The 24,421-nt window shown below is 51.9% G+C and overlaps 2 protein-coding genes across 3 annotated transcripts in view; one reads left to right on the forward strand and one right to left on the reverse strand.

Annotated features, from left to right (window-relative positions):
• Positions 1–24,421, forward strand: part of Eip74ef (Ecdysone-induced protein E74) — a 136,843-nt gene that overhangs the window by 16,356 nt on the left and 96,066 nt on the right. The window lies entirely within an intron of this gene.
• Positions 6,510–23,835, reverse strand: Lsm11 (U6 snRNA-associated Sm-like protein LSm11). Its single transcript, XM_076899237.1, has 5 exons — positions 23,654–23,835; positions 23,507–23,573; positions 14,080–14,216; positions 9,527–9,665; positions 6,510–6,775 (listed from the first exon to the last, which is right to left on the reverse strand). Exons 1-5 carry the CDS (start codon positions 23,831–23,833, stop codon positions 6,627–6,629), a joined length of 672 nt encoding a protein of 223 aa, XP_076755352.1. The 5' UTR covers positions 23,834–23,835; the 3' UTR covers positions 6,510–6,626.

Here is a 24,421-nt window from a genome sequence, read left to right on the forward strand (position 1 = left end):
CGGGTGATGTTTAACTTAAACCGGTTTCACGGTGTAGGAAACAGGCACCGAACAACAAAGTATCGGGTTGGTAATGAAAAAGTTATATCGGAAGGCAAGCCGAAGCTATTTTTAAGTATAACTGGGATCAGGATCGTTCCACCGTTTACGAGTCCTATTTATTTCCGTTATAAATACACGTGTTTCGCTTCTTTTCGCTTGTTCGTCGTTACCCTTAGTACCTCGTAATTTCCTCCCCTAGCCGTTCCGCAACCGCCGCCACGATTCCCCGCGAACGTCATCGCTAATGAAACGCTCGTTATACAGAGCCTAGTATTCCTGCCTTAATCAAAGTAAAATAGACACAATATTGCACGGTCGATCGTAAACCGCCTGGTCTGATTATGCATAAAACAACGAAACCCTCCCGTATCAAGTTTCAAAAACTGGTATGAAATGAAATTCCGTTCGTATGAAAACACCGTACGCGATCCCCCCAGCTGCAACGATCTGTTTCGTATTAGTAAAATCGTTCGGTTAATGCGCGCGCCTCTAATGAATGTCCGTGGAGCCCTCGATACTTCTCCGGCGATCCCCATCTACGCTTTAAATGCGCGTTTGTCCATTTTTACGTTCAAACGGATTAAAATGTTCCAACCAGAATGCATTGATTTACCAAAAGCTGGTTATCCTTGTCGTAATACGAACGATCGAACTTTAGCGAACTAATCTTCCGAAGCGCTCGTTCGACTCGCGCGATTCAACGCAGCGTCGCGTACCGACCTCTGTACCGGCTGTACACGATTCCGAGGCGCGAGCGAAACGAATAATTGAAGTGCCTCTCAATTTAATGTCGGCTGTCGCGAATTTCCATAATCGTATGAAAAACTGCTCCTCTGGGCATCGCCGAATAGTTATGCAAACACGGCAATTATCACTGCGCAGGCAACAAGGCACCCAGCGATCTCGACGGCATGCGCTAGACACAAATGATGATGCAGTTTTTTTTTTCTGTATCGATTAGCTTCTCGTCTTTGCGCGAAACAAAAATAAATCGCCGTTCCGTCTGGTCCGCGGGATTTAAACGATCGCGTTGCGCGACACCGCTGACACGTCAACGACCTTCTCTTCGGTTGGATCCCCGACGCGGCACACGTTCCAGCGGATTTACCAAAAGCTCGCGGAAGAAAGGGGTTCGTTCGAATTCGAAGATCGATCGAACGCACGATTGTCGGCCAGTCAACGCTGGTGACGGCGTTTAGCGCGTGGGATTGTCAGCCGTTGTTCCAGCGCGCGCGGATTATAAAACGCGTCTTTTATAGTTTATCCAGCGTTGATCGAGGTCCATCGAGCGCGGTGAAGAGCGTCCGTCGCCTTCGAGGAAGTTGTCCGGCTTGCCAATAACCGCACTCGGCTCTGTTCGCCGGACGAGTGATCGCGCCGAATGTTTCGCCAGATTTCGTTGCTTCCGCGCTGTTTTACCACGAGCTGTCGTCGATGTCGAGGAAAGAACGCGCGAACGACAATTAGCTCGTTACCAGGTGCTCGTACAAAGAACTATGATCACGCTCGCGGTAATGATCCGTTGGAGGCAAAAAAGAACAGGCATACTCTAGAATCACGGGAAGGAATTGAATTCGATATTCGTCATCATACGATTCCGCGACAAGGGATTTAACGGCTAATGCTTAATCGAATACGTGGCCTCTTCGAACGCGCGTCGATTCTCTCGGATCGACGTCAATCGCCGCGCGGATTTTACGATCCGCTTGCCCTCGAGTTCGTTTCTATGTGACGTAGAAATCCCCGAGATCAGCCGAGGAGCTCCAAAAAAGCACGTCGAATCGAAGAAGGAGAGAAACGATTGGCTGACGGCGAGACAGAGATCTTTGCCTTGCCCGGGGCACAAATCAAGGCCCTTCTTTTGCTCTCGAAGGCCCCACATGACTCAACCTTATTATTATTGTTAGTTTTACACCGTCGACAGCCGTTCTCTCCTCGTCTGACGTACGAGGAACACGCGCGCGCCGTACCTGCGCGTGTGTGCGCGTTGCGTAGAGGGAACGCGCGCGCGGCCCGTTGTGTGTCGGTGCGTACGAGCCTCGACTAGGAAGTGCAAATCACCGGCTAACACAGTATTCGCCGCGGACTCAACATTCCCACCTCGTCAGGGACGTTTAAGAGGTTATTTTCAACGCTTTGGACACGTGTGCGCGTTTTTTTGCACGCGCATGGATGACTGGTAGCCCACGCGGCGGGTTCCTTCGAAAAACTCCATTTTCGTTGACTTTGGCTTCGATCACCGCGGCAACCGGAGGAAGCGAACCACGCATTTCTTTAGACTAGACTTAGACTTCGTGTTCTTGTTTTTATCGAAAGGATCAATTATGTAGTCCCCGAGTCCGTGGTAGAGGACAGAGGCCGTTATTCGGTCGAATCGTTCTTTACCAATTCGATCGTTCGATAATACGGATGAACGTAAGAGAAGTACGTCAGGAAATGGATCGCGAGCCACTCTCGATACGCCAGATACGTATGAAATAGGGGTAAACCGATACGCGTTACAAAGTAGAAGATTGAAATTACAACGGAAGCTAGATTATACGCCGCGATCCTAAGGTTTTATTAGAAATTCACCGCGATGAATGTATTTTTTTTTTCATCTTCCATGAAATTAGAGGCTATCCGGTAATTTCTGAACGGGAGTGGAAATTAATTATTCGAAGATACATTTCGTCAAGGTGAGCCGAGCTCTGGCATCGAGGAAGGTGCAATTACGCTCGTAGGGAGCCGGCAGATTTGCGTAGCGCGGTCGCGTGTTAGATAAGGATCGATGGTACGTTTAAGAATGAAACTCGTTGCTGGTTCATAGTACGCGGCAATCTCCTATTCCCCGCTCATTATCGTTTAAATTCGAGGACACCGCGCGCGATCTGGAATTTTCCGCGAGGTCTCGCCGTTTCGTATGATTTTGCCACGCGGCCTCGCTTTGTTTATAGACCGCGAATCGTTTTGCAATCGCGCTCAAACATTCGAGTATCGACATCGTTTTGTTTTTTCGGTAAATATTTTGGGAACGGCCGCTGGTGGACGCGGGCCGACGCGTTACGAAATATCGCAACAGCGGCTCCGATCGGAACGAAATTAACCGTCGCCGCGACGAATTCCGCGTTCGGAATTATCGGCAGGCGAGACGCGAACGCGTCGAACATTTCGACCCACCGTGGATCGATATCGCTTCTATCATTTCTCTAAATTTAGAGCCAGTCGTAGCCACTGTCTTGTACTCTATTTATCTGTCGTCTCGTTTTTCCGCTTTCCTTCCTTTATACGTGCACGAGTTATAGATTATAACAACCTACAACCGTACCACGCCCTCGCATGCCTGTTCCTCCACTGTATTACTATTCGTCCGCTCTTTTCTGGACACCTAACGCAAGAATGACTGGATCGAAGAACGATGCGAGTCCAATGTCACCGATTTTCTCATTATTGAAACGATTGAGAACGAAGACATCGAAATACAATCCTGAAACTCGCGCCGTTTTTCAACCAACCGATTCAAAGGGACGTAAATAAATGGCAATGGTTAGGATCGAACGTACCAAAAGTTCCGGGCGAATTTATCCGGTAGATTGACGTTATCACAGCTCAACTCGTCGGATCGCGTACGCAACGGCGGTAGCATAAAACCCGATACCTGCGCGATATCGATGCGTGTTTGTTTTCGTTTGAGTCTTCTATCACGTTCGCGCATTCATAAAACTGTCGGCCCTCGTGGACCGGCCTCGAGAGTTTCTACGATCGTCATTACGCCTCCAAGGCGGTCGCCTGTCGGCCCTGGACCGTCGTGTGCCTCCTATACTCTATCGTCTAGCTAGCGAACGAGCGAGACGGACTGATAGACGAACGAGGAACGCGGCTATGTACGCTCCATCGAGTGCGGCCTGCACATATCGCCGCGAAACTGTAGCCAAGTACATCCAATTATCGCTCGTAGACAATGAGTCCCAAGGTTTCGCGTCCACGAATCTCGATGACCGTCGTCCGTGCATTTTTGTCCGCCGCGTATCTCCTAAGAGCAGCGTTTCATCGATTTTGTCCGACGCGAGGAAGCTAGCTCGTTGTCGAAATACCGATCGCTGTTCGCGACGATGAGTAAGCTGTTAATCGTTAGGTCGATACTTTAACCGAAGAAAGCGAAGCTAAATATACGTACCGAACGTATTCTATCTAGCCAATTTTCCATATATACATTTTAACGCGTGCTTCCTTTCTTTTTTTATCTATCGGTACGGTGTTATTAGCGTATTCCAATTTTCCATAAATAACTCGGAATAATTGACAGCGATTGTCGGTTCGCGCACGGATAAGGCGACGGAACGAGACCCAACGAATGTAATGTCCCGAGAGCAGAAGCAAAGCGATCGCCGCGTCCGAGTCGAAGAATTCCGTGTCGCGGTAATTCGAGCGGGCTCGCGCGCGCTCCGCCCGGCTCCGTTCACGCTCGCGGGTAATACGTCGCGCGTCGAACGTCCGCAGAGAAGGCAGGCCCCCGTTCTTGGCGTTACATAAAAGCGTTACGGTGGACCGTGTCTTCTCCAGCAGCGGCGCAATTATCGAGCGTATACCTCAGATTCCGTAAACACGGCGCGCTCGGAGCGCCCGGTGCGTCCGACGACGGCAAGATTCCCGCGCTTCTCCAGGGCCCCGGCTAAGGTTATGGCTTGCTCTAGGAGTGCATTAACCCCCGTCGGCTCGAGAGCACACCGTAGAAGAAGTGCACAAGTGGCGCGAAGGGGAACGGAGAGAAGAATCTACTCTGGTCTCTCTCTCTCTCTCTCTCTCTCTCTCTCGGTTCTCGTTCCGCGTCAGACTCGGCCTCTCTATCGTGCTTACAGCAGCGAAGCTAGGCAGTCGCGCTCGCTTTGCGCCGAGTGCAATGTAAGCGCTTTTGCGAAGTCAGGGGCGGCCTAGGAAGGGCGGTGTTAGGGGGGCGACGGTAGGAGACGGGACGCAGAAGGTGGTGGTCAGGCGTTGCTTTGCCGCGCGCAAGGGGCCAGGGGGGTGGCCGACCAGCGGCGACGCCGGCCAGACTTTCTCCGGAGAGCGAAAGTGAGAGGGCCTCCCGGGATTGCGCGCCCCCCCGGTAGATCTAGGGGACAAGGGGGGACAGGGTTCTTGCTTTCACCGTGGCCCGACCAACGCCACGATGCACTTTTCCGCGACGTAGAAACGAAGAAGGCGTGCGATATCGTGCCCGTGTTCCGTGAGAAGAGGAAAAATCTCGCGATCCGGAGTAATTATTAGCCCCGCAGGAAAGGAAACTCGCGTGGGACGTCGATCGTGTCGGCCTTTTCAAGAATCGCCCCTCTCGATGCCCTCGAATAGAGAAAATTTCTTCTCGATCGATCGAAATCTCTTCTGCGCCGAGAACCGATGACCAGTGATTTCGCTCTACGCGAACGTCGCGGGCTGGGCTCGGATTCGAAATCGCTGTTCGAGTCCTCCGAACCGTCGTTGCATCGCCTATCGGCGTAATCCACCGAAACTTTCTTATTTCCCAAGATGCGCATTCCGCGAGCACGCGGCAACGAGGAAGAGAGGAAGAGGGACGGACGGTCGAGCGTGCAACGAGCGTCGACGCGGAGAAAAAGCGATCGTTCGCGGCAGCGGCAACTTAGTTACAACAGCGACAACGCGCAGCCGAACAATTACGAATTTACTTTCTTCTTGTACAACTTCCTCGTCGATGGTCACGCTGTGGATTAGCGAGACCCATCAACGCGGCACCAATCGCGCTTTTTCTACCCTTCCTCCTCCTCCCACCCCCCCCCCCCCCTGCCCCTCTCTCACTTTTTCCCTTCTACATCTCGGCTGTTTCTCTATTCGCTTCTCTCGCGTACCCTCGCTCTCTTTGACTAAACGTCGCCGCGAAGGCCGAACGAAGATGTGGATTAACGCAGTTTTTCGAGCCAGTCCTTGCGTTTTCACCGCGAGAAAGTCACAGTCTGTCGGTTTCCAGGTTCCGACTTTTCGCGGTGTGTTAAGGATATTTCCGTATCTGAGAGCTAGGAGGCTGGCCCAAGTCCATATTTTTCTACATTACGTTATATATGTACGTCGTCTTACTACTCTCTCTCTCTCTCTCACTTTATTTTGTACCATTGACTTGGCTCGTTTCGGTTCCTTTTACTTTAAGAAAATAAATATCTTTCTGAGAGAAGTACGGTCCGGTTTGTTACAAAATAGCGAAACTGAGTTCAGATTTTCAAACAAAAGGAACAATTTGTTTTCCGGCCATTGAACGCAATTAAAGTTTCTTTCCGTCGCAGCTTCGCGATTTTCATTCCATTTCGTCACCGCCAGTGATTCGTAACCGCTTAACGAGCGATCTGCGCTACTTGTCAGAGATTTGGACGGATCGGACGGACAATAGATCGAATGGTAACCCGTTCTCCCAACAGCTTTATTCGGTACACTTGGGGAAAAGGAATCGTACAAAAATGCGTAGAAAACAATAAATAACAAATTGGCGAAAGACAATTGCGCCGTGCCGATCGTCGGATGATTCGATGCGTCGCAACGTGGAGTCGCGTGACGTCACGAACGCCCGTATCTCGAATGGGTAGGACGTATTCACTGACTCAATTGATTTTGACGATTATAGCGACCTGTTCTCCCCTCAGCAGCATTTGCGGCACGTGTCTCTCCAAGGTCTCCTTCTTTCCCTCGATCTTCTTCACGACCACTTTAGGCGCGGTGTCATCTTCTATGCTCCTGGCATTCGGGGCACCTGATGGATTTAAAAGTATTTTATATTCGCAAATTTTCGCCTCTCCTCGGTGGTAGTTTCGAAAAACACCTCGTCCCGACCGGGCGACCCGTTTTCCACGACTCTCGGGGTAGTAGACTCGTGGCATGGGTGCGTTTTCGCAAACGAAATGGAAAAAGGAGTTCGATGCGAGCTATTCTTGAAACGAATCGTTTTCGTTCGCGAGAACACCGGCTACCTAGAGTAGAATCATCCTAGAGCGGAATGGTGGAAAAAACAACGAAACCTGACGTGACGCAGAAACCGCGAACGAAGAGAATGTCGACGGGTCACGAGGTAAGACTCGAAAGGTTGTTTATGCGCTGGCACGTGTCCGCCGAGCTAGAGGGGGAGCCAGAAGGGCGTAGGGCGATACGGTTAGGAGGGAGCGGGCAAGCACGAGAAGTCGCTGGGACACGTGTACGCGGCAGACATCGATCCTGGAAGTTGCTCTTCAAGGTCGCTCGGGCTGCCACCCTCGCCGCCTCCGTATCAACGACCTCTCGACCCCTCAGGATATCCTAAAGTACGTCAGTAGGCCAACTAACCCTGAACTCTTGCCGTGTAACCGCGATTACTGCTCTCGAAGGGATACCCTTTCGAACTCGTCGCCACTCGTTTCCTTTCTTCCTTTCTCTTTATCGTTCTCGTGCCGCTCTCCGCCCTTCGATCCTCGCTGGAATTGATTAATCGCCCCGCTCCGCGCGCCTCGCCCTCCGATCGTAAAAATTGTCGAAACGTTTGGTCGATTTACGAGCGAGCAGGAGTAACGATCGAGATTTTGATCGCGAGATGGTATCGCGGTCTGGTGGAAGGTGACGGTTGTGTCGCCGTAGCAGCGTGTGTTTATAACGCCGCACGTGATGCTAGAACCCCGGCCAGGGGTTACCCATCCTGTCCACCGTATCTAGGACCAATTATCCGTTATCGATCGGAGCGTAAACGCGGGAACTGACCGCGATTCACGGGATGGGCGATATTCGAGCGGCACCGATGCTCGCGTTCGAGGAAAGTTGGGATCGCGGACGCACGTGTGGACTAGCGTAACCCACGTGAATGAATGGAAACGTGTGCCGAAGGTTGTAGGGTTGTAGCGCGCGGCCGGAAAGAGGGAAGAAGACGGAACGGAAGGAGGAGGCGCGAGGAGGAAGAAAACGGGAGTAGCGGAAAGAGCAGGAGGACGAATGAACGAGAGGAAAAGAGTAAAGGAAAGAAAGAGAAAGAGCGAGAGAGATTGAGAAGGAACGACCTTTCGGGGAACGGAGGAAGGAAGGAAGAAGGCGTGTGCGCTCGAGAGAGAAAGAGAGAGAGAGAGAGAGAGAGAGAGAGAGAGAGAGAGAGAGGGAGAGCGCAAGGCAGAGGAGAAAAAAGGGAAACGAACGACGCGAAGCACATGGGCCTTGTATCGAACGTAGCAACCATTATGTAGTCAAGGTCGGTCTTTGCCCTTTTGCGTAAAGGGACGTCCTCAGGATGTATCCCCTCGCGATACGACGACCCTTCGCTACCGTATATCTCTTTCTCGGTGTAAATAAATGTTGGTAACGCGATACGCAGTAGCCGTGGAATACGGTCGTTTAATTTATCAATCCTCGTGTCGTTTGCGTACGTGTGTCGTGATCGAGAATGGCAGTTAATCATTCGCGTGGTCCTTTAATAGTAATAATTCATCTGGTCGGGCGAAGGGGGGCGAGAGGAGGTCGGAAAAGAGGTTGGGTTCTATTCGCGCGTCGATTAGCCGTGTAAATAGGAAAACGCGCGAACGCTCCATTGACACGCGGCCAGTGGTAGGAGTCATTCATGGTCAGGCGAGTGTAGGAAGGATTAAATTGGATTCTCGTCGGGCTCGAAGAAATACATACGCGCTTGCTACGCCTATTCGTATGACGTATTAAAATTCTGGAGGTACACGCGGCGACGCGCGCCATTATGTATAATTTTCAGATTTGCATCGCGATTTGTATATAACGTGGGATTGAAACGTTTCGAGGCCGCGTTCGATGCGTACCGCCGGGCGTCTTCGCGAAATCGCTGCGACCAGTCGCCACGATCGACTTCCGACGATGGTAAACGCTGGATGGATCGCGAGAGAGATTAAAACTCTGCAGGAGCGCGGAGTCGCGTGAATAGTTGTGGAATAACTGCGGGAATTGTGTGTATCGGCGGTTCTTGGAAAGCTTGCAAAAAGAGCAAGAACAGGTTGGCCAGTTTTTAGCCGTGGTTACTCGATTTTTCATTGAACCTGCGACGACATTGCTTAGAATTCCCGTGTGCAAGACGGCAGCCTTGAATGGCTTGTCAGAGGTTGAATTTTTTCAGGGCCGTAGCGACCGGGTACGCGCGCTTCCCGTCGCTCTCGACTCGCGGGAAGACGGACAGGCCACGTTACAAATGTCGGAGGTTACACAGCTTTCTACCTCTTTTTATAGACCGTATTAGCATCCCAATCGCGTTTGATTCATCGCAGATGCTCCACCGCTATTATCGAAGAATAAATAAACGGGAACGTCATCGAATCGATCGCGACCCTCGCATTATTAATCGACTCGCTCGTTTCCATTACGATTACCGCGTGTCTGACTACCCACATATTTAATCGACGCGTGACGTTCGCAACGTTAATTCCACCGGTCGCCGCCGCGGAGACAAATCGCCTCGTAACGAGGAGTCGCCGATACGACCGAGCGAACAGAGGAACAGCGCCGAAACGAGAGAGAAAAAGAAAGAGATTACCAAGAGCAGGTGCTTTCCTCTTGACTTTGCGGGTCCAAACCTCGAAGCAGTCCTCGAGCGCGAGGTTCCAGTGCTTGTCGAAGGCAGCCACGTATGCCTCCACGTGTCCCCTTATGCCGCGCGCGTTCCTCGTGTAGACCTTCGGCACAAAGGACGAACGATTATTCCTTTTAAATCGCGGCGGCGGGTCTCGCGTTCAACTGTTCCAGGTAAACCTGCTTCTCGCGCGACACGTCCAACGCGAAGAGCAGAGACGCGATCGCGAGGGGAACAAACGAACGAAGCCGGACGAAACGGAAACCGCCGCACTCTTCCGATCCGCGCTTATTCCAGATCTCGTACGTGGACGTACTAGCGATGAACAGGACGGCTCGTCGACGACGCATACGTAATTTCCGCGCGATCGTATCAGTTTTTCTGATACGAAAGAACGTAGGGGGACCATTAACTCTTGCGCGTCTCAACGGCCTACTAAATCTCGATCATCTCTGCGGCGGATCGTGCGGGGCTCGTACTTCATTTCTTTCGTTAAAGCTACGTTTTGTTGCGCGTATCGCCACTTTAATGCAACTAGACGCCTCGTAGCTGCAACAAGTGGATAAATCGGTTGACCCAGTTTTAACATTGAACGTGAAATTATCTACTTTTGACATCTCGAGACTCGAACTTATCTTCGCTACATTTAGCTCGCTACCATTAATATTTCGCTAAATTGCAATTTTTCCACTCGTAGCGAATAAAAGTTGAATATTATTTGGAGAAACGTGTGAAGTGTACGGAAGAAAGGTCTAGGAAGAATAATGCGCCCGCTCGCAGATGTGAACTTTACGATTTTCCAGACGATAATTGTATTAATGACAGCTCGCGCGATCGCGTATACAAGAAAACGAGCATCGTTTCTGTTGTTTGTCGCTTGTAGATATACCGGGAGACAAGATAGCAGGCTGATACGCGGAAGTGCAAGCCGTGGCAAGGCCCCCTTCAATGCCTTTCGCACTGATATATACCCGGCTTTGTCGCAATGAAAACTAATTGCGTGACTCCGTCTTCGAGTCGGCTTCTCCCTCCACCGCCGCCACACTGTCTTACCTCTTTTTCGCTCTTCTTCGACGCGCATCCATCCACCTAACGCTCTCTCGGTACCGTTTGCAGGAGTTCCTCGAACAAATCGATCAATCCTTTCAGCGATTAATTATTTCGAGCACGATCGTTCAAGGTTCCATTGTTGAACTCGCACGTGGATATTCATCGAGCCTCCTCTCCTTTTTGCCTACCATCTTCCACTCGGCGCGCCTGTTTTCTCTTTCCCCGTTCGCGCTACGCTTTAAAATACGCGTTTCTTTATTTCCTTAATTGGTTTCGTTTTCGAACTCGGTACGTTAACAATTGCCAGCGATTGAGAATTCGAAGCGCAGCCTTACGATACCTTTCTTTCGCTGCTCGTCATTGACTCTGCGCACGTGTCCCGTACGTGCGCGAAACGCCATTGAGAAGAGAGACGGCTAGAATCGATTCTAGAAGTCCTCAAGATTCCTACGGGGCGTGTTCCCGCTGGTCCAGCCGAGCGGGGATCGACTAATCGAGGATCGATCGTGATCTGGACGCGAAAATAGAGCGACGTTGGCCCGCACCATCGGCTACACCATCGATGGAATTCAAGGTTCGGTGCGAGATTTGAATCAGACCGGAAAATTTAGGGCTTCGAGAGCGCGCGTCGGAGGTAAAACCCGACGACGACGCGGGACGCGGACGGTTCGTTCGTCTCGAGGGTGATTATAAATCGTTACCAACGTCGGATACGCGTGACGCACCGATTCTATTCCGATCGCCCAATGCCACACACGCATACACGTGAATTTATTATTCGATAGTTTGATACGAGCTGGTATCGCGACACGGTCGTCTGTCATATTTCAAAGATTTTGCGCGCTCGCGCGTACGCGACGCAACGATACCGTATCACGCGCGCGAGCGTGCTACGTTAGTTATGTACAACTATGGGCGAAGGTTTCCGCCACGCAACGCCATGGAAGCGTGCGTATTATGAAATTACGAGAATGAAATTCCGCGAAGATAAAACGGCATTATAGGAGCGAATCGCAAACAGTCCATAACGACAGGGGATAATGGCGAGGAAGAGAGGCGATACGAAGAAATAGAAATCTCGCGTAACGACGATCGTCCTCGCGCGAATCATATTCGTCAAACTGTCTTTTTTTCTTCTCCTCCTTCTTCTTTCGCTTCTATCGCTGCTATCGTCCGTTACGTAACCGTTCATTATACGGCGGATGGATCGCATCGGAACGCGTGAAAATGACGCGAGCGAGACGATGATGGGGACTTGGTCCCGGAGCAGAAGAGGCAAACGCTTTCTTCGGCAATTTGAGAAGCAGCCGAAGGCCGAGCAATCGATCGCCGGGGATAAAAATCTTCTTTCCGGATGCAGATACATCCGAAGGTTAGAGATTAGGATCTGCGCTTCAAGGACGGTGGTTTCAAGAAACGTACGCGTTGCGTTCATAAGAAGAGAAAGATAGATAGATAGATAGAGGGGACGGAGAGAGAAGCAACGTGGTCGTTGAAACGACGAGCCACGCTGCGAATGAAAGCTAATGAAAGTAATTAATCGAGAAACACGTTTCCCGTCTCTTATTAAAAGCTCGGGATCTCCGAAAGGAGTTTAATTAGGAACTCGATTCCGCTCGTTGAGAATATCGAATATAGACTGGCGCTTCCGCAGGAAGATCAATTACATCAATTTAATGATTAACCTTCTTTTTTTCCTTTCCTTGCGAGCGCAGCGCCGTTCAGACGTTCCGTACGAAGAGATGCTGCGCCTGGTTAGGGCGTTTTAAGAGTCGAACATTGCGAGGAGAGAGGAGGATTAACCCCGTCCGAAACGTCACGCGCATACGACGTACTTGCAAATTATTCGTTGTTCGATGGTTTAGACGCGAGCCGTGTCCTTTCCGAGGAATTATCGCGAACGCTTCACAAACACCGCAGCCAACTTCGTCAGAGGTCGAATGACATACTAATGAATCACTGTGTTTTATGATTACGATTATCAATGTTATTTGACCCCCGATAAAGCTAATTGCAGCGCTCGCGAACCGACCAGATAATTCTTCAAAAGGATACGTCTCATTGTACGTGTAGCGACGACTTTGTTTCCGGATCGATTCATCGCTCCCGGTAGCTGATCGAGCATGCACTGCTCGCGGACCATTTTCCCCTCTTTCGACGGACCTCTTTCGACGGTTTCGGGACTGCGGAGAAAACGTAGGAGAATCGCCGCGGCGCGCGAAACGCAGAACGCTTCCTGCTTCTGCGTTCAGACATCCCGTTCTCCAGTGTTCGCCAAATGCGCGACTAATTATGGAAGTAGGAAGCGGCTGGACTGGATGTGGCAGGAAGTAGATTTTTCCTCCTTTCGACGCGTTCGATACCGCCGGGACGATGGCCCCCTCCCACCCTCCTTGCTCCGGGGTAATAGCTACGCGCGATTTCTCTTCGTTATAAACGCGGCGGCAGAAAAAGTGAATCGAACACAAAGACCTTGCACGTTGATTTATTTTCCGGCCGCAAGAAAAATCACGCGCGCTCGATCGTTGTCGGGGACTGATACGATCCAGAAACGTCTTCGCGTGATTCCATCGGATCGCCGTCTGACTCACACGCGATATTCAGTTTCCCTGTCGGTGATGAATACCGTCACCGTCCTGCCGGATTAAAAAACGTTTCGTACGTGCGCGTCCTCGCTTTCTCGTTACGCGACCATCCAGATAACGCCCGCGAGCTTTTCACTGACCGTCGTTATCGCTCGCGATGTAATCGGTCTTAGAGTGCGACTTATCCTGAAAAAAGAGAAAAAAAACCGGCTGGTTCGTCGCGCAGGTTCCTCGTCGCGAATGCTGACGGACATTGTTCCTGCGATACGACCAAAGTGAGCTTTTTAATGCGCGACCTTGTCTTTTTGGAACGTCCGTTTGGAAGGGGCGTAAACAGGACGAGAAAGGCCCCAGCTGTCTCCATGGAGACGAGTGTTGACCCGATCTGTTTCCTTCCTCCCTCTGCTCGTACCTTTCGGCTGTATCCAGCCTTCCCTTACCTTCGAAGGGATCGCGCACGTGTCTCACGATCGCGAAAGTGTGTCAGCGGCGTGTGCGTGCGCGCACAATGCCAGGGGTCAGCCAGAAATGGGAGACGTGGGTGTTTACAGTGCCGCTTTCAGGACTACCCTCGAATTTCGACGATAGCCGAGTCGAATCAAGATTCTCGGTCAACGTTCTGTCATCCACGGTGTTGTCACCGCGATTATTTATTCTTGTTTCTCTCACTTTCATCAAATTCTCTCGCAGAAATATTAGAAACAATGACTCCGCTTCTCCAACGTTACATAACCGTTATTATATAGATAAGTCACGTTTTCTTCGTTGTTATTCCTTTCTTTGACACGTTTCACTTGTTCCGTTCTATTCTTGATTACGATAAACATTAATTTTTTCCTTCGAATTAGCGTTGAATAGAAAACGATACGAGTTGCGACCTACCTTAACGCGAGTCCGGCTTTCCATGCATCCGTGTAGCATTCCTAACGGGCCGAAGGCTTTCTGCATTTTCGCAAGGATATTCTTTCCCTCCGTATCCCAGTTGTCTCGTCTCCCGATCCTTCTGCCTCGCACGGGTTCTGCGCACCAAAAAACAAGAAGAAAGGAAAAAAAGTCATAATTCGAAAGTCATCTTCCCTTGCCGTTCGTTCGCGACGAAAAGTTAGATCGAAAGCAAAAGCTTCGACCGCGGCCCGGACTTATTCCGCGTATCGCTAAAATAGATTAGGCCCGCGTGGAAAACGAAAAAGTCGAAGGTGGATTAGAATAAAGACGGTTCGAGGGTTAAATTTACCCACGGGGTCGAGAGAGATCGTAATCGTAGGCTGGACTAACGAGTGGACGCCGCGTTCGGCGTTATTCCGGTAGATTTTTCCAGGCGACCGTTAACGGCCTGCTAATAAGAATTTATGTGGCTTACGCGGCTCGTCGGTTCACCGACAAATCATCGTCCGTTCTTGTAACCGCGCCGCGCACAGTCGAGGGCACTCGCCGAACAGCATCGCGCTTTCCTAGTCGCCCGGTTTTTGCACGTGTTTTAACGCCACCGTGCGAAGTCCGACGAGTCATTACGGATATTTATGTAAGGCGCGCGACAACCACGGTCAGCTGGGATTTGATTAGGAAAAATCGAATTTACTTGCGAGCTGCGCGCAACCGAATCACGCGAATGGAATATCTGCCGAGCTCTCAATGGTTCCCGCGGCGACGGTAGTTTCTTTATGCCGACAAATATTCGCGGTACGATAAATTGCCCGGCAGCTTCAACGCGGATGAATACGTTTACGTAGCAATTTTCTTTTCGTTTCATATTTTGTTAGAACCTTTCGTAATTGCATCGCTGGCGCCAGTCAGTCGTATATACGCGTATTTCCCTGTTGCAATGCTGCAACGTTAACGATATCGATTAAGGAAACCGAAGTTAACTTCGATACAATGTACCGACAGTGTAAAAATATAATTATCGCTAGGATCCTGCGATTAACACAATATAAATAGCATAACGATCGGCAAACGGAATAAATTAAAAGACCGCGGTCATACGTGCAGCCGCGTATCCAACTCGCTAGTCGCATAGGGTTAACTATTCGTAACGGCGAAAGTATTCCCCGTGCACGGCTGGTCTACGACTCTCTGGCACCGCGAAACAGCCTCTGGAATGTCATCGCGCGTCCATGGTAAAAATTGATTTCGGAAACGCCGTAGACAGAGGGGATAGCGGGATCGTCGGCGACTGTCGAGGGGGCCTCGCGAGAAGGTAGCTTCGGCCCTGGTCGGCTACGAGCGCGGAAAGAGGAACGCCGCAGAGTTACGTAAAGGCTGGCTCTCGGCTCTATACACGCTCTACACACGAGTGCACTTATTCCGGCGGTGTGTGCGGGCGCGCGCGACCGCGAGCGAGCAACTACACGCGCGGCTTCGCACGTACTCGACGCGAATACGTGCTCGGCTGTTGGCGCGCGCGCGCGCACGCTGGCGCTCACGTACACGCATACCTTCGCCGAGAGGTGTTGCGTACGGAGACGGGCGAGCGCGAAAACAGCGACTCGAGTGGCTCGCGCGCGCTGCACTCGCGCGAGATCGACGCTCTGCCAATTGGCTTTCTCCGATAACTTTCATCCACCTTAAAGCTACGCTTCCCCGACCTGCCTCCCCCTCGCCTACTGCTCTCGCTTCTTTTCCACCTTTCTTTATTCCTTTCCGCGTGCACCACGCGCCACTTTCACTATCGTCGCGATCCAATTCCACTTGCCGCCGCGACTAGCCTCTAAACGCTCGCTCGAGGCCCGCGATCGAGCACTTTTTTTCTCTACCCGTGAACCACCGCCTCCCGTTGCGCGTTTCGGTGTGATTTCTAAAAATAAAAACTCGGGAGGTAGCCCCCGAACGAGAACCACTAGAGACGGCCGATATACCGCCGGTGCTCGATGGATTTTCGGGAGGTGCACGATGCGTGGTAATTACGTCTGATGGCTTCGTTAAAATCGCGTACCGTTTTTCTATGAATATTTAAGGGTAACGATGTTATAAGCTGTTTCCGCTTTATATTCAAAACCGTGATGTGGCAAATTGGCCAAAACGCACGCGTACTTTATGGAAAAGCATCGAGGCGAAAGGTAACAGTCCGTGGCGATCCGTAGCTCTATGCACGGCTACGAGAACAGTGATCTCGATACTTCCGACATGCCTTATTTCGGCCGATTAGCCATCCCCAATTTCCTTTTACCGGAAATCGTCAGCAACGACGTATTGGATAACCTAATATTCCGCGAGAGGGTACGTAGAGAACGCTACGCCCGCTCGTCTATTCGCATTAGCTCCAGTGGAGTCGCGGTGGAATTAGAAAATGCACCGTAGGCCGGTGCACGCGTGGCTAATCGAAAATTTTCATCGATACGCCGACGCGACCGATATCAAAGGGAGGGTGGGCCGCGAAAGGTTGGGCGCTGCCCGCAAAACGGATTATCGAAATTACGCCCGGAGCGTCTGCGACTTTTACGACGATATATCTCCAGCCGATATAAACGAAAGCTTCGGAATATTTACTCGAGGCACGGAAGGGTCGCCTCCGTGTTTACGATAGTAGTCGCTTTCCACTGTGTCGGTTCTCGTTCTCCACGCGAGGATGCAATCGGCCCGGACGATCTCGCGCGCTCTCGAGAAAGGCGCGGGAGAAAGAAGAGATAGCAAGAGCGAGAGAGAGAGAGAGAGAGAGATGAACGGGGAGTAGGTGCAGAAGAGAGGAGGACATAAACGCTCGTCCACCTCCAACGTGCCATTATTTTTTCCTCTCCTATCCTTTCAGCGGCGAGGAGAGAGCTTTTTTGCGATCCTCAGTTATACACCGCCGGCGTGGAGGAGATAACACGCGGCAGCGGCAGCCTCGAGAGCGTTCACGTGCGTGAACCGCGGAGGGAACCGTTAGCTTTTGCAATTGCGACTCGAGAACGATGGCGCAGCCCGCGCGAAACGCGCCCCGGTATTATCTTCCACCGCGCGACGTAACATCGCGCTATGAAATTCCCTCGTGATCCTGGCGAAAGTTTTTCTACCCGAAAACTGGAACAAAAAATTACCATGGCCACGTACAGATTCGTAACGTACACTTCCGCCTCTCCGATCTCGTATCTCTACTAGCTCCCGCAAATTTTATCCGCTATCATTTTTTGTCCCGCGATCAATCGCCCCATCTCTGGTCGAAAAACTAGGCGAACGTTGGCAATTTCGCGAAAACAACCGCGCGCGATAACAGACTAGACTCGACAGGCGATCGTATCGTCTCGACTAAACAAAATTCATTCGAAAAGAGATATTCGAACGACGAACACCGTACGAGCGGAGGCAGACGTTGAAACGCGCAAAAATGTATTTGCTTTCATCCGCAGCTAATCCTGTTTGCCGCCTACATTTCACAATTAGGGAGTTATTAATCATCGCGATACCTTCTGAAACGTATTTCGCCCATCGACGTTCACGTGTCCACCTGCAAAAATGTTTACCGTGCGTGCGAAGAAGCACTTGGTCCCGAGGATCCTATGCAGGTGGGTACGTCGGCCCCTGGAGAATGTTCGTACGCTGGGACGACTCGCGGTACCCCCTCGCTGGCCATCGAAATATCGCGGGGAAAGGGGCGAGGCTGCGAAGAGGGAAAAGGAAGTAGCGGTCGAGGAAGAGCGAGAGAAAGAGAGAGAGAGAGAGAGAGAGGGGGAGAGGAAGAGTTTCTTCTCGAAGGCAGAAGACCGAGAAGGGAGAGACAGACACACGGTAGCGAAGGTGGAGGAGGTGGAAGAGCGGAGAGATAGAAGCATTGGTGGGGATCGGTGGGGTGGAGGAGGTGGGAAGGCGGGGGGATAGGCGGTGGAGGAGGGCTGGTTGTACCCGCGGATGATCCCCAGGTTGAGTCGCGCTGGGTTCAACGTCCTGGCGGGCAGCGCACCCGAGAGCCGAGGCAGGCAGCCGAGCGGCCACCAGACCTCTCCGCGCTTACACACCCGAACCACCCGGTGCATGTGCACGCACACAGCCGGACACTCGCGCACGCGACACGTACCTACGCTCCGGCGCGTTGCACGTGCACGCACGCGCTCTCTCCTACACATCCGCGAGTTTTTTCGTACGCGCGCGTGTGTGCGTGAACGGGGAACACGCGCGAGCGTGTTCGACGCAAGTGACGCACACGGGGAAACGCCGGCTGGCTTGTTCGCCTCGCGAGAGTTTGCTTTACGCGAACTATCCCGTAGGTACTGTTACTTTTCCGAGCAGGCCCTTTCGATCCCTTCTCTCGTTTCGCCTCCCCCGCTTTCGCTTTGTTTTCTTCTAAGTAGCGGACAACGAGTCGAGGCGGAGGCGAGACGCGTACGCGTGCGCGCGGAACAAGGACGAATCGACGAAAAATTTCCCGGAATCCCGCCACCGCGTTTTCGTGTAGTTTACCGGTTCCGTAGGACCCACCCGCCTCGGTCTCGTCCCGAGTTCGAGAAGGCCCGCGCCACTCTCGACTCTCGTCGTGGGAAATCGCGTGAACGACAACACCTTGTAGGAAAGTACGCGGAGTCTCGGTGAGATTCCAGAAGAAAGGAGAAATCACTTTTACCCCAAGAAACGAGGGAAAAAGTAGATCGAGCAGGCGTCGTGCAATTCAGAATCGTTCGCAACGATTCCGCGATCTTGATATGCATCTAGGAAGCGTCCGTCCGCATTCCCTGATGACGGCTCCGTTGTTCTTCCCCGTATTCTAGTTGTTGGCCACGTTTCTTCGAACAGAGACGACTAACCAGCGATACCAATTAACCCCGACAACCGTATCCGTAACGATCTCGATCGATGATTTCTGTTTCCCTTTAAAAATCCGTTTCGAGGCAACGACGCGCGATTCCGCGATTCGATTCGCTCGATGAATGGGAAGGCGAGGAGCAGCCGGGGTCCAGCGAAAAGAAAGCGTTCGGTATCCGGTGGTGCTCGGTCTCGAAATTCTAACAGGGTGAGAGAAGCGCTACCGTTTCGGCGTGCTCGATAGTCATCTGTTACGTTGGGATAGGTCGAGGCGGCGGTATACGTGCACACGAACGGCCGAGGAATTGGATCGTCCAGTCTACCGGGTGTCGCGCGTCCACCGTCGAACGAAAGTGCTCGAAAAACGAGGGAACGCCGTCGCCGCCGGTCTTTCTCCGTTCTCCGGTTAGGTTCGTGCGAGGAATTCGAGACTAGCCAGAACGCTTCCGTATCCGATAACCGTATCCCGGGACAAAAACGCCGCGATGCATCGCGCGTTCGACGGAATTGCCGTTGGCAGAGAGCTGCTATACCGCGAAAGAAAAGAAATCCCCACCGCGGTCTCTCGGTCGGTCACCGGTGGTGGAGTTGCCGAGCGGTGGACGCGTATGTCGCGCGCGTATATAAATATTGCGCAACACGCGCGGCGAGAATCGACGGGAAAACATCGCCGGCACGACGTGTATTCCGTTACTCGGGGCGAACGACTACTGGGTTCGCTTTGCATCGCGTTTCTGCTGGCCAACCGATCAAACTCGCATGGCGTTCCCTCGAGTGGACCCGTACAATCCTCGTCCACCGCGCGATGACATCGAAAGATCGGCACCGAGCCCATCTTCCAACGTTTTAATCCATTCAGATTCTGCTACGGAACAACGCGCATAGCTCTCGAGTGATGTCACAGAGACGCACGAGACTGTCCTTACTTTTGTCGCGCGAAAATTCCATTTCACGTTGTTCTAAAGAGATATGTATATATACACCGAGATCGGCGATTTTTATCGAGCGATTCGGATAATAATAGGACGTCGATGGGTTAAAACAAGCGTCGTTGGTATGCGAGGAACGACTTATGACTCACGTTGGCTTAGGTCGGGTAAAAATCGTTCACCGTCTCCGCCAATCGCGGTGCACTTTGTGTAAATCGCAAGTCGATCCCCATTACGAGGCTTTCTCCTGTTTTCACGAACAAGGAAAGGATGACGGCGCGGATACTTCGAGCGAGCTAATTGTCAGCTGAAGATCGATCGACAATCCCCGTGCACCGTTCCTGTCGATTCGATTTAACTAAAACATTGCACGTTTCAATAACTCGAACTTTGACAGTTTCCACGTAACACTTAGGCGAGCAGGGGTTAAAGGTGCGAGTCGAATAATCGTTGGCGGTCGTGCGCGCAAAGATTACGCACACGGTTAAGCGGGGATGTTCCGAGCGAATTAATCAACGATAATAACGTTCGATTACGTTCTACATAAGCGCAATCATGAAAATCACAGTTCCGGCCGAACGTGTTCGTAAGGACGCCGAAGCTGAGGAGCCTCGAGTTGAGTCGAGGTCGACGTCCGGACGCAACAAGTGCTGCTGCGACTCTCGCTGCGCCCGCGATTCCCCTCGATATCGTGCCGAGACTTTCAACGGTGCCGGCTTTCCGCGGTAAAACCTTGTGACAGACCTCCAACCTTTCTCATCGGACAACCGAAACGTCCGCAACCTCCAGAACCCACCGATGATGACCCGTGATTCCGCGCGTTTGCCCGCGAGACTCTTCTGCGTGAAGTCCATCATCGAGGGAGTCGGACGCGTGCTCTCGAGTCCACGACCTAACCTAACGCCATCTAACCTACTATTTCTCATTACCCGCTCCTATTGTATACGATACATTTTCAATAACCTTTGTCTTCCAAGCGACCAGCAAATACCGACTAACGATTTTCACGTTCGCTACGCACTTTAACGCCAGCTCATACGCTGCTGCGCGTTGCGCGAGACTCAAAGCATCGAGTAACCATAATTCGCGTTTAGCGATACTCGGACCTATAAACTGCACAGTTAAAATTAAGTTCGTCACAAATACAAAATATAACCTACGCGACGTCTGCGACCGGTGGTTACACGGGTATACCAATTAAACGACAAGATCTACCGAGTCGAGGGACTCGTATCGACGTTCCTCGTACTCGAGACCGGGACCGGAAGCCGAAAGACCTCGACGAGGTTACCGCGGCGAGATGCAACGTGCAAAATTTTCGGACTAGAAGACGGTCAGTCCGTCGCGGAGCCTCGGGTTGAGTCCGAGGTCGACGCCCGGGCGCAACAAGTGCTGCATTACGTACGTATACGCCGCTACACCCCACCCCACTCACTCACACACACACACACACACACACTCCCCAGCACTCCATCCCCGTCTCCGTCCCTCCAACGTCGCTTTCCACCGCGATGTCGTGCGCGCGCGCTCGCGTCCGAGAGAGCATCGGCACACTCGACACACCGCAGCACGAGCACTCGCGCCGGAGAGATGCGGACGAGCGGAGAAAGAACGGAAGAGAAAGACGGTGAATGGCAGGCAGCAGAGGCGCGCGCCCTGTGCCTCCACCTCTCCCTCTCGAGAGCGGGCGCGCGCGCGAGAGCGCACCAGCGTCGCCTGTAAATATAAAACTGCACTGGGTCAGGGATCCGTGATTTATCGGCTGCCTCGTGTAATTGGCTGCCGGCCAATAGATACATACCCCCGGGCTACCCGCTGGGACACCAAGGGGAACGCGCCTAACGCTCTCCGTCTACGCTGGACTCAACCCCGCCAACCCCTCTCTTCGCTCTCCGACTTCCCTCTGTGTCATTCTGCTTTCTGTGCCGCCAGTCCAAACCCGCGCCTCGTTTTCTTCCCCGTAGCCGCCGAGTGGTGACGCGCTTATCCCCGCGGGGTTAACGATCACGGGGTAGGTAACAGGGAGGTAACGGCCGACGAAATTTCATCGACCAGCCCCGTAACCGAGCCACTTTCACTGAAAATCTATGCCAGCCTCGCTTGGCACCGCGTCAGAGTCGCAGTTAAGAAGCGACGCGGGCCTTCGAGTTTCGACCGGGCGTAGAACGCGGCACGGAAACAGTGCCATCGAAAGCCATCGGGGTACGTTGATGTAACACCAGTGCTTCGCGCGTTTGGGGTGGGTACCATTTCCGTTGATTCGATCCTGGTTTTAGGAAGATCGAGGAACCGTTGATCGATGCACCTCGATTAAATTTCTCGAGAATCGACGCGTAACGAGTATAATGCGCTTAATTCCGCGATACCAACGGTACCATTTGCGGCGTTGTACGTTTGTAATCTTTTCCGGGGATCCTGGGTTCTGTTGACATTCGTGGGGTAATCTTTACGAACGATTTCGGGGAATCTGTTATCGGTGTTTGTTCTTCTGCGTCGGAAGAATGAGAAATATATAAAAATAGTAAAATGTACCAAGAACGTAGCAACTAGACGCTTCCGTGGCATTGTAAGAGGAGAGATGGCGCATTGGATAACCATGCGAGCACGTTGATCGTCGCTCGAAGGCTTCCGTGCTTGCGAAACATTTCGGGAGACCTTCTGTCGCGGATTCCACGCTGTGTGTTTGCACAATACGTACCCGAGGGGAAGGTCTCGGCGAATGCTTCGCGACATTAGATATAATCCACCGGTACGAGTAGCGTAGAATAAAAGGACAGTCAGACAGACTTTAGAAGGAAAGAATGAGACCGACGAGGGCTTCCACCGAGTTGACGCACTTTCGCGGAGGTCAAATTCCGCGCGAACACGAGTCCCGCGAATGCATACCGACGACCTTCGTGGTATTCGTCGGATCGTAAATAATGTGTGCCAATATCGGGGGACGTAAAGAGTCCGTACAGTCGGCGTCGTTTGTTCGCGCCATTAGCGCGAACCACGATAGAGGAGAGGGGGGAACGGATGAAAAAGAAATATCTACATCCGAATGATTCATTCGGGAGAATTTCGCGAATATGGAGCGAGCGGTCTGTCTCGGGAACGACGACGACGACGGTTCGCACAATGCAAGCAACGCGAGGCGTATCACTTCCGAGTCCAATGAAACGCGCAAGACTCGCGACTCATTTTTTTTCAAGATAGTGTAAAGACGTAGTAAACAGTGCCGCGCTCTCCCAGTTTACATTGAAGCGAATCGACTCTCGACGGAATGTCGCTGAAAGCAGAGAAGTTAAAGACAGTTTCGGCCGAGGGATAAATTGCAGGAGACCGGGCGCAGATATATGCACGTCCGTTCGAGCGCAAAAGGGATGGACTCGCCGTCATAGACTCTCACGCGACTCCCCCGTCGCACTTCCGCGTACGTACGCACACCGTTCGTGTTAGCTAACCGTAAGCATATTGAAATTTGATACCACGTGCCGAGTTATCATGAATGAAACTACGAGCTACCGCGCGGTGCGAGGGTTTCACACGGCCGCCATCTCTCGTGAAACATCCAAAGACTCCGATCACCAAATGGTATATAACCTCACTCTTCCGAATGACAATAAACGAGATACGTCATCGGTGTGCGTGTCGCATCGAGAAATATATGGGCGATACGGTCTTACCTTGATGCGGTAAAAATCGTTGCCTCGAGCATTCTCCTTGCTCGACTTTGCCCGTCGGATCTTTCGCCTGAAATAATTAAAGAGAACAGGAACGGAGGACCTCGTACGAAATCGCGAGGAGCAGCGCGCGGTTCTCGAGATACGCACTTTCGTTCTTCCGGATCGACCCGACAATACGGCTTCGAACTTGGAAACGTTGTCGTAAATCGGCGCGTTCGGGCACGAGAGCTGCGGCTTTGCGGAGTACAACGCTTTCATCGGGTCGAATCTCGCACTTTTCACGTCCAAACTCTCGTCGGACGTCGAGCTGCTCTCCTCGTCTGCCATGTCGGAACTGTCTGGCTGTAATTTTAGCGGGCGATTTAAAATTCGTTCCCCGGACTTGGACGAATGTTTCTAATTCGCGTTCGAATGGGACACCGTCCGTGCGCGCAGCGTTTAAGTTCGAAGTAAAGTCGTAAGGTGAATCGTTCGTTTCGTCGATTACAATTTCCATGGATTATATAAAGAAAGGAAACGGTACGGTCTCATTAGATATTTGATCGGGTTGGTTTTCGACGCAGCGCGTTGCTCCCGATTACATCGAGCACCGAGCGATATTTGAATAGGTAGAGTTAGAGGATGTTAACCTCCTCGCAACGATAGAAACTTTCTTTCGCGGCTGAAGATTACGTAAAGACAGCGGCGTGTAGAGGCTGCATAGAAATGCAGCGACGGCGGCGGCGGCGGCGGCAGGAGAGCGAGGTTACGCGCACAGGAAGTGAAACAACCTACAAGCCAGAAAGAAAGTTTTCACTCGGTGTTTTCACTTTCATGGAAATGCCAACGTTACTTGCTCCGTTACACGCTCCGTACACGAATTAACTTGTAATTATTGGAATCGGTTGCTGCGCATCGGGGAACCCCGTACGCTCG

Source organism: Xylocopa sonorina, chromosome 8 (assembly GCF_050948175.1).
Source record: "Xylocopa sonorina isolate GNS202 chromosome 8, iyXylSono1_principal, whole genome shotgun sequence".
NCBI lineage: Eukaryota > Metazoa > Arthropoda > Insecta > Hymenoptera > Apidae > Xylocopa > Xylocopa sonorina.

Excerpts from the sequence above, each read along its gene's own strand:
- Lsm11 (XM_076899237.1), bottom strand. The coding sequence starts at position 23,833 with ATGGCAGACGAGGAGAGCAGCTCGACGTCCGACGAGAGTTTGGACGTG. Across the intron at positions 23,574-23,653 it reads GTCGATCCGGAAGAACGAAA|GCGAAAGATCCGACGGGCAA; the intron begins GTGCGTATCTCG and ends TAATTATTTCAG. Across the intron at positions 6,776-9,526 it reads GAGGAAAGCACCTGCTCTTG|GTGCCCCGAATGCCAGGAGC; the intron begins GTAATCTCTTTC and ends TAAATCCATCAG.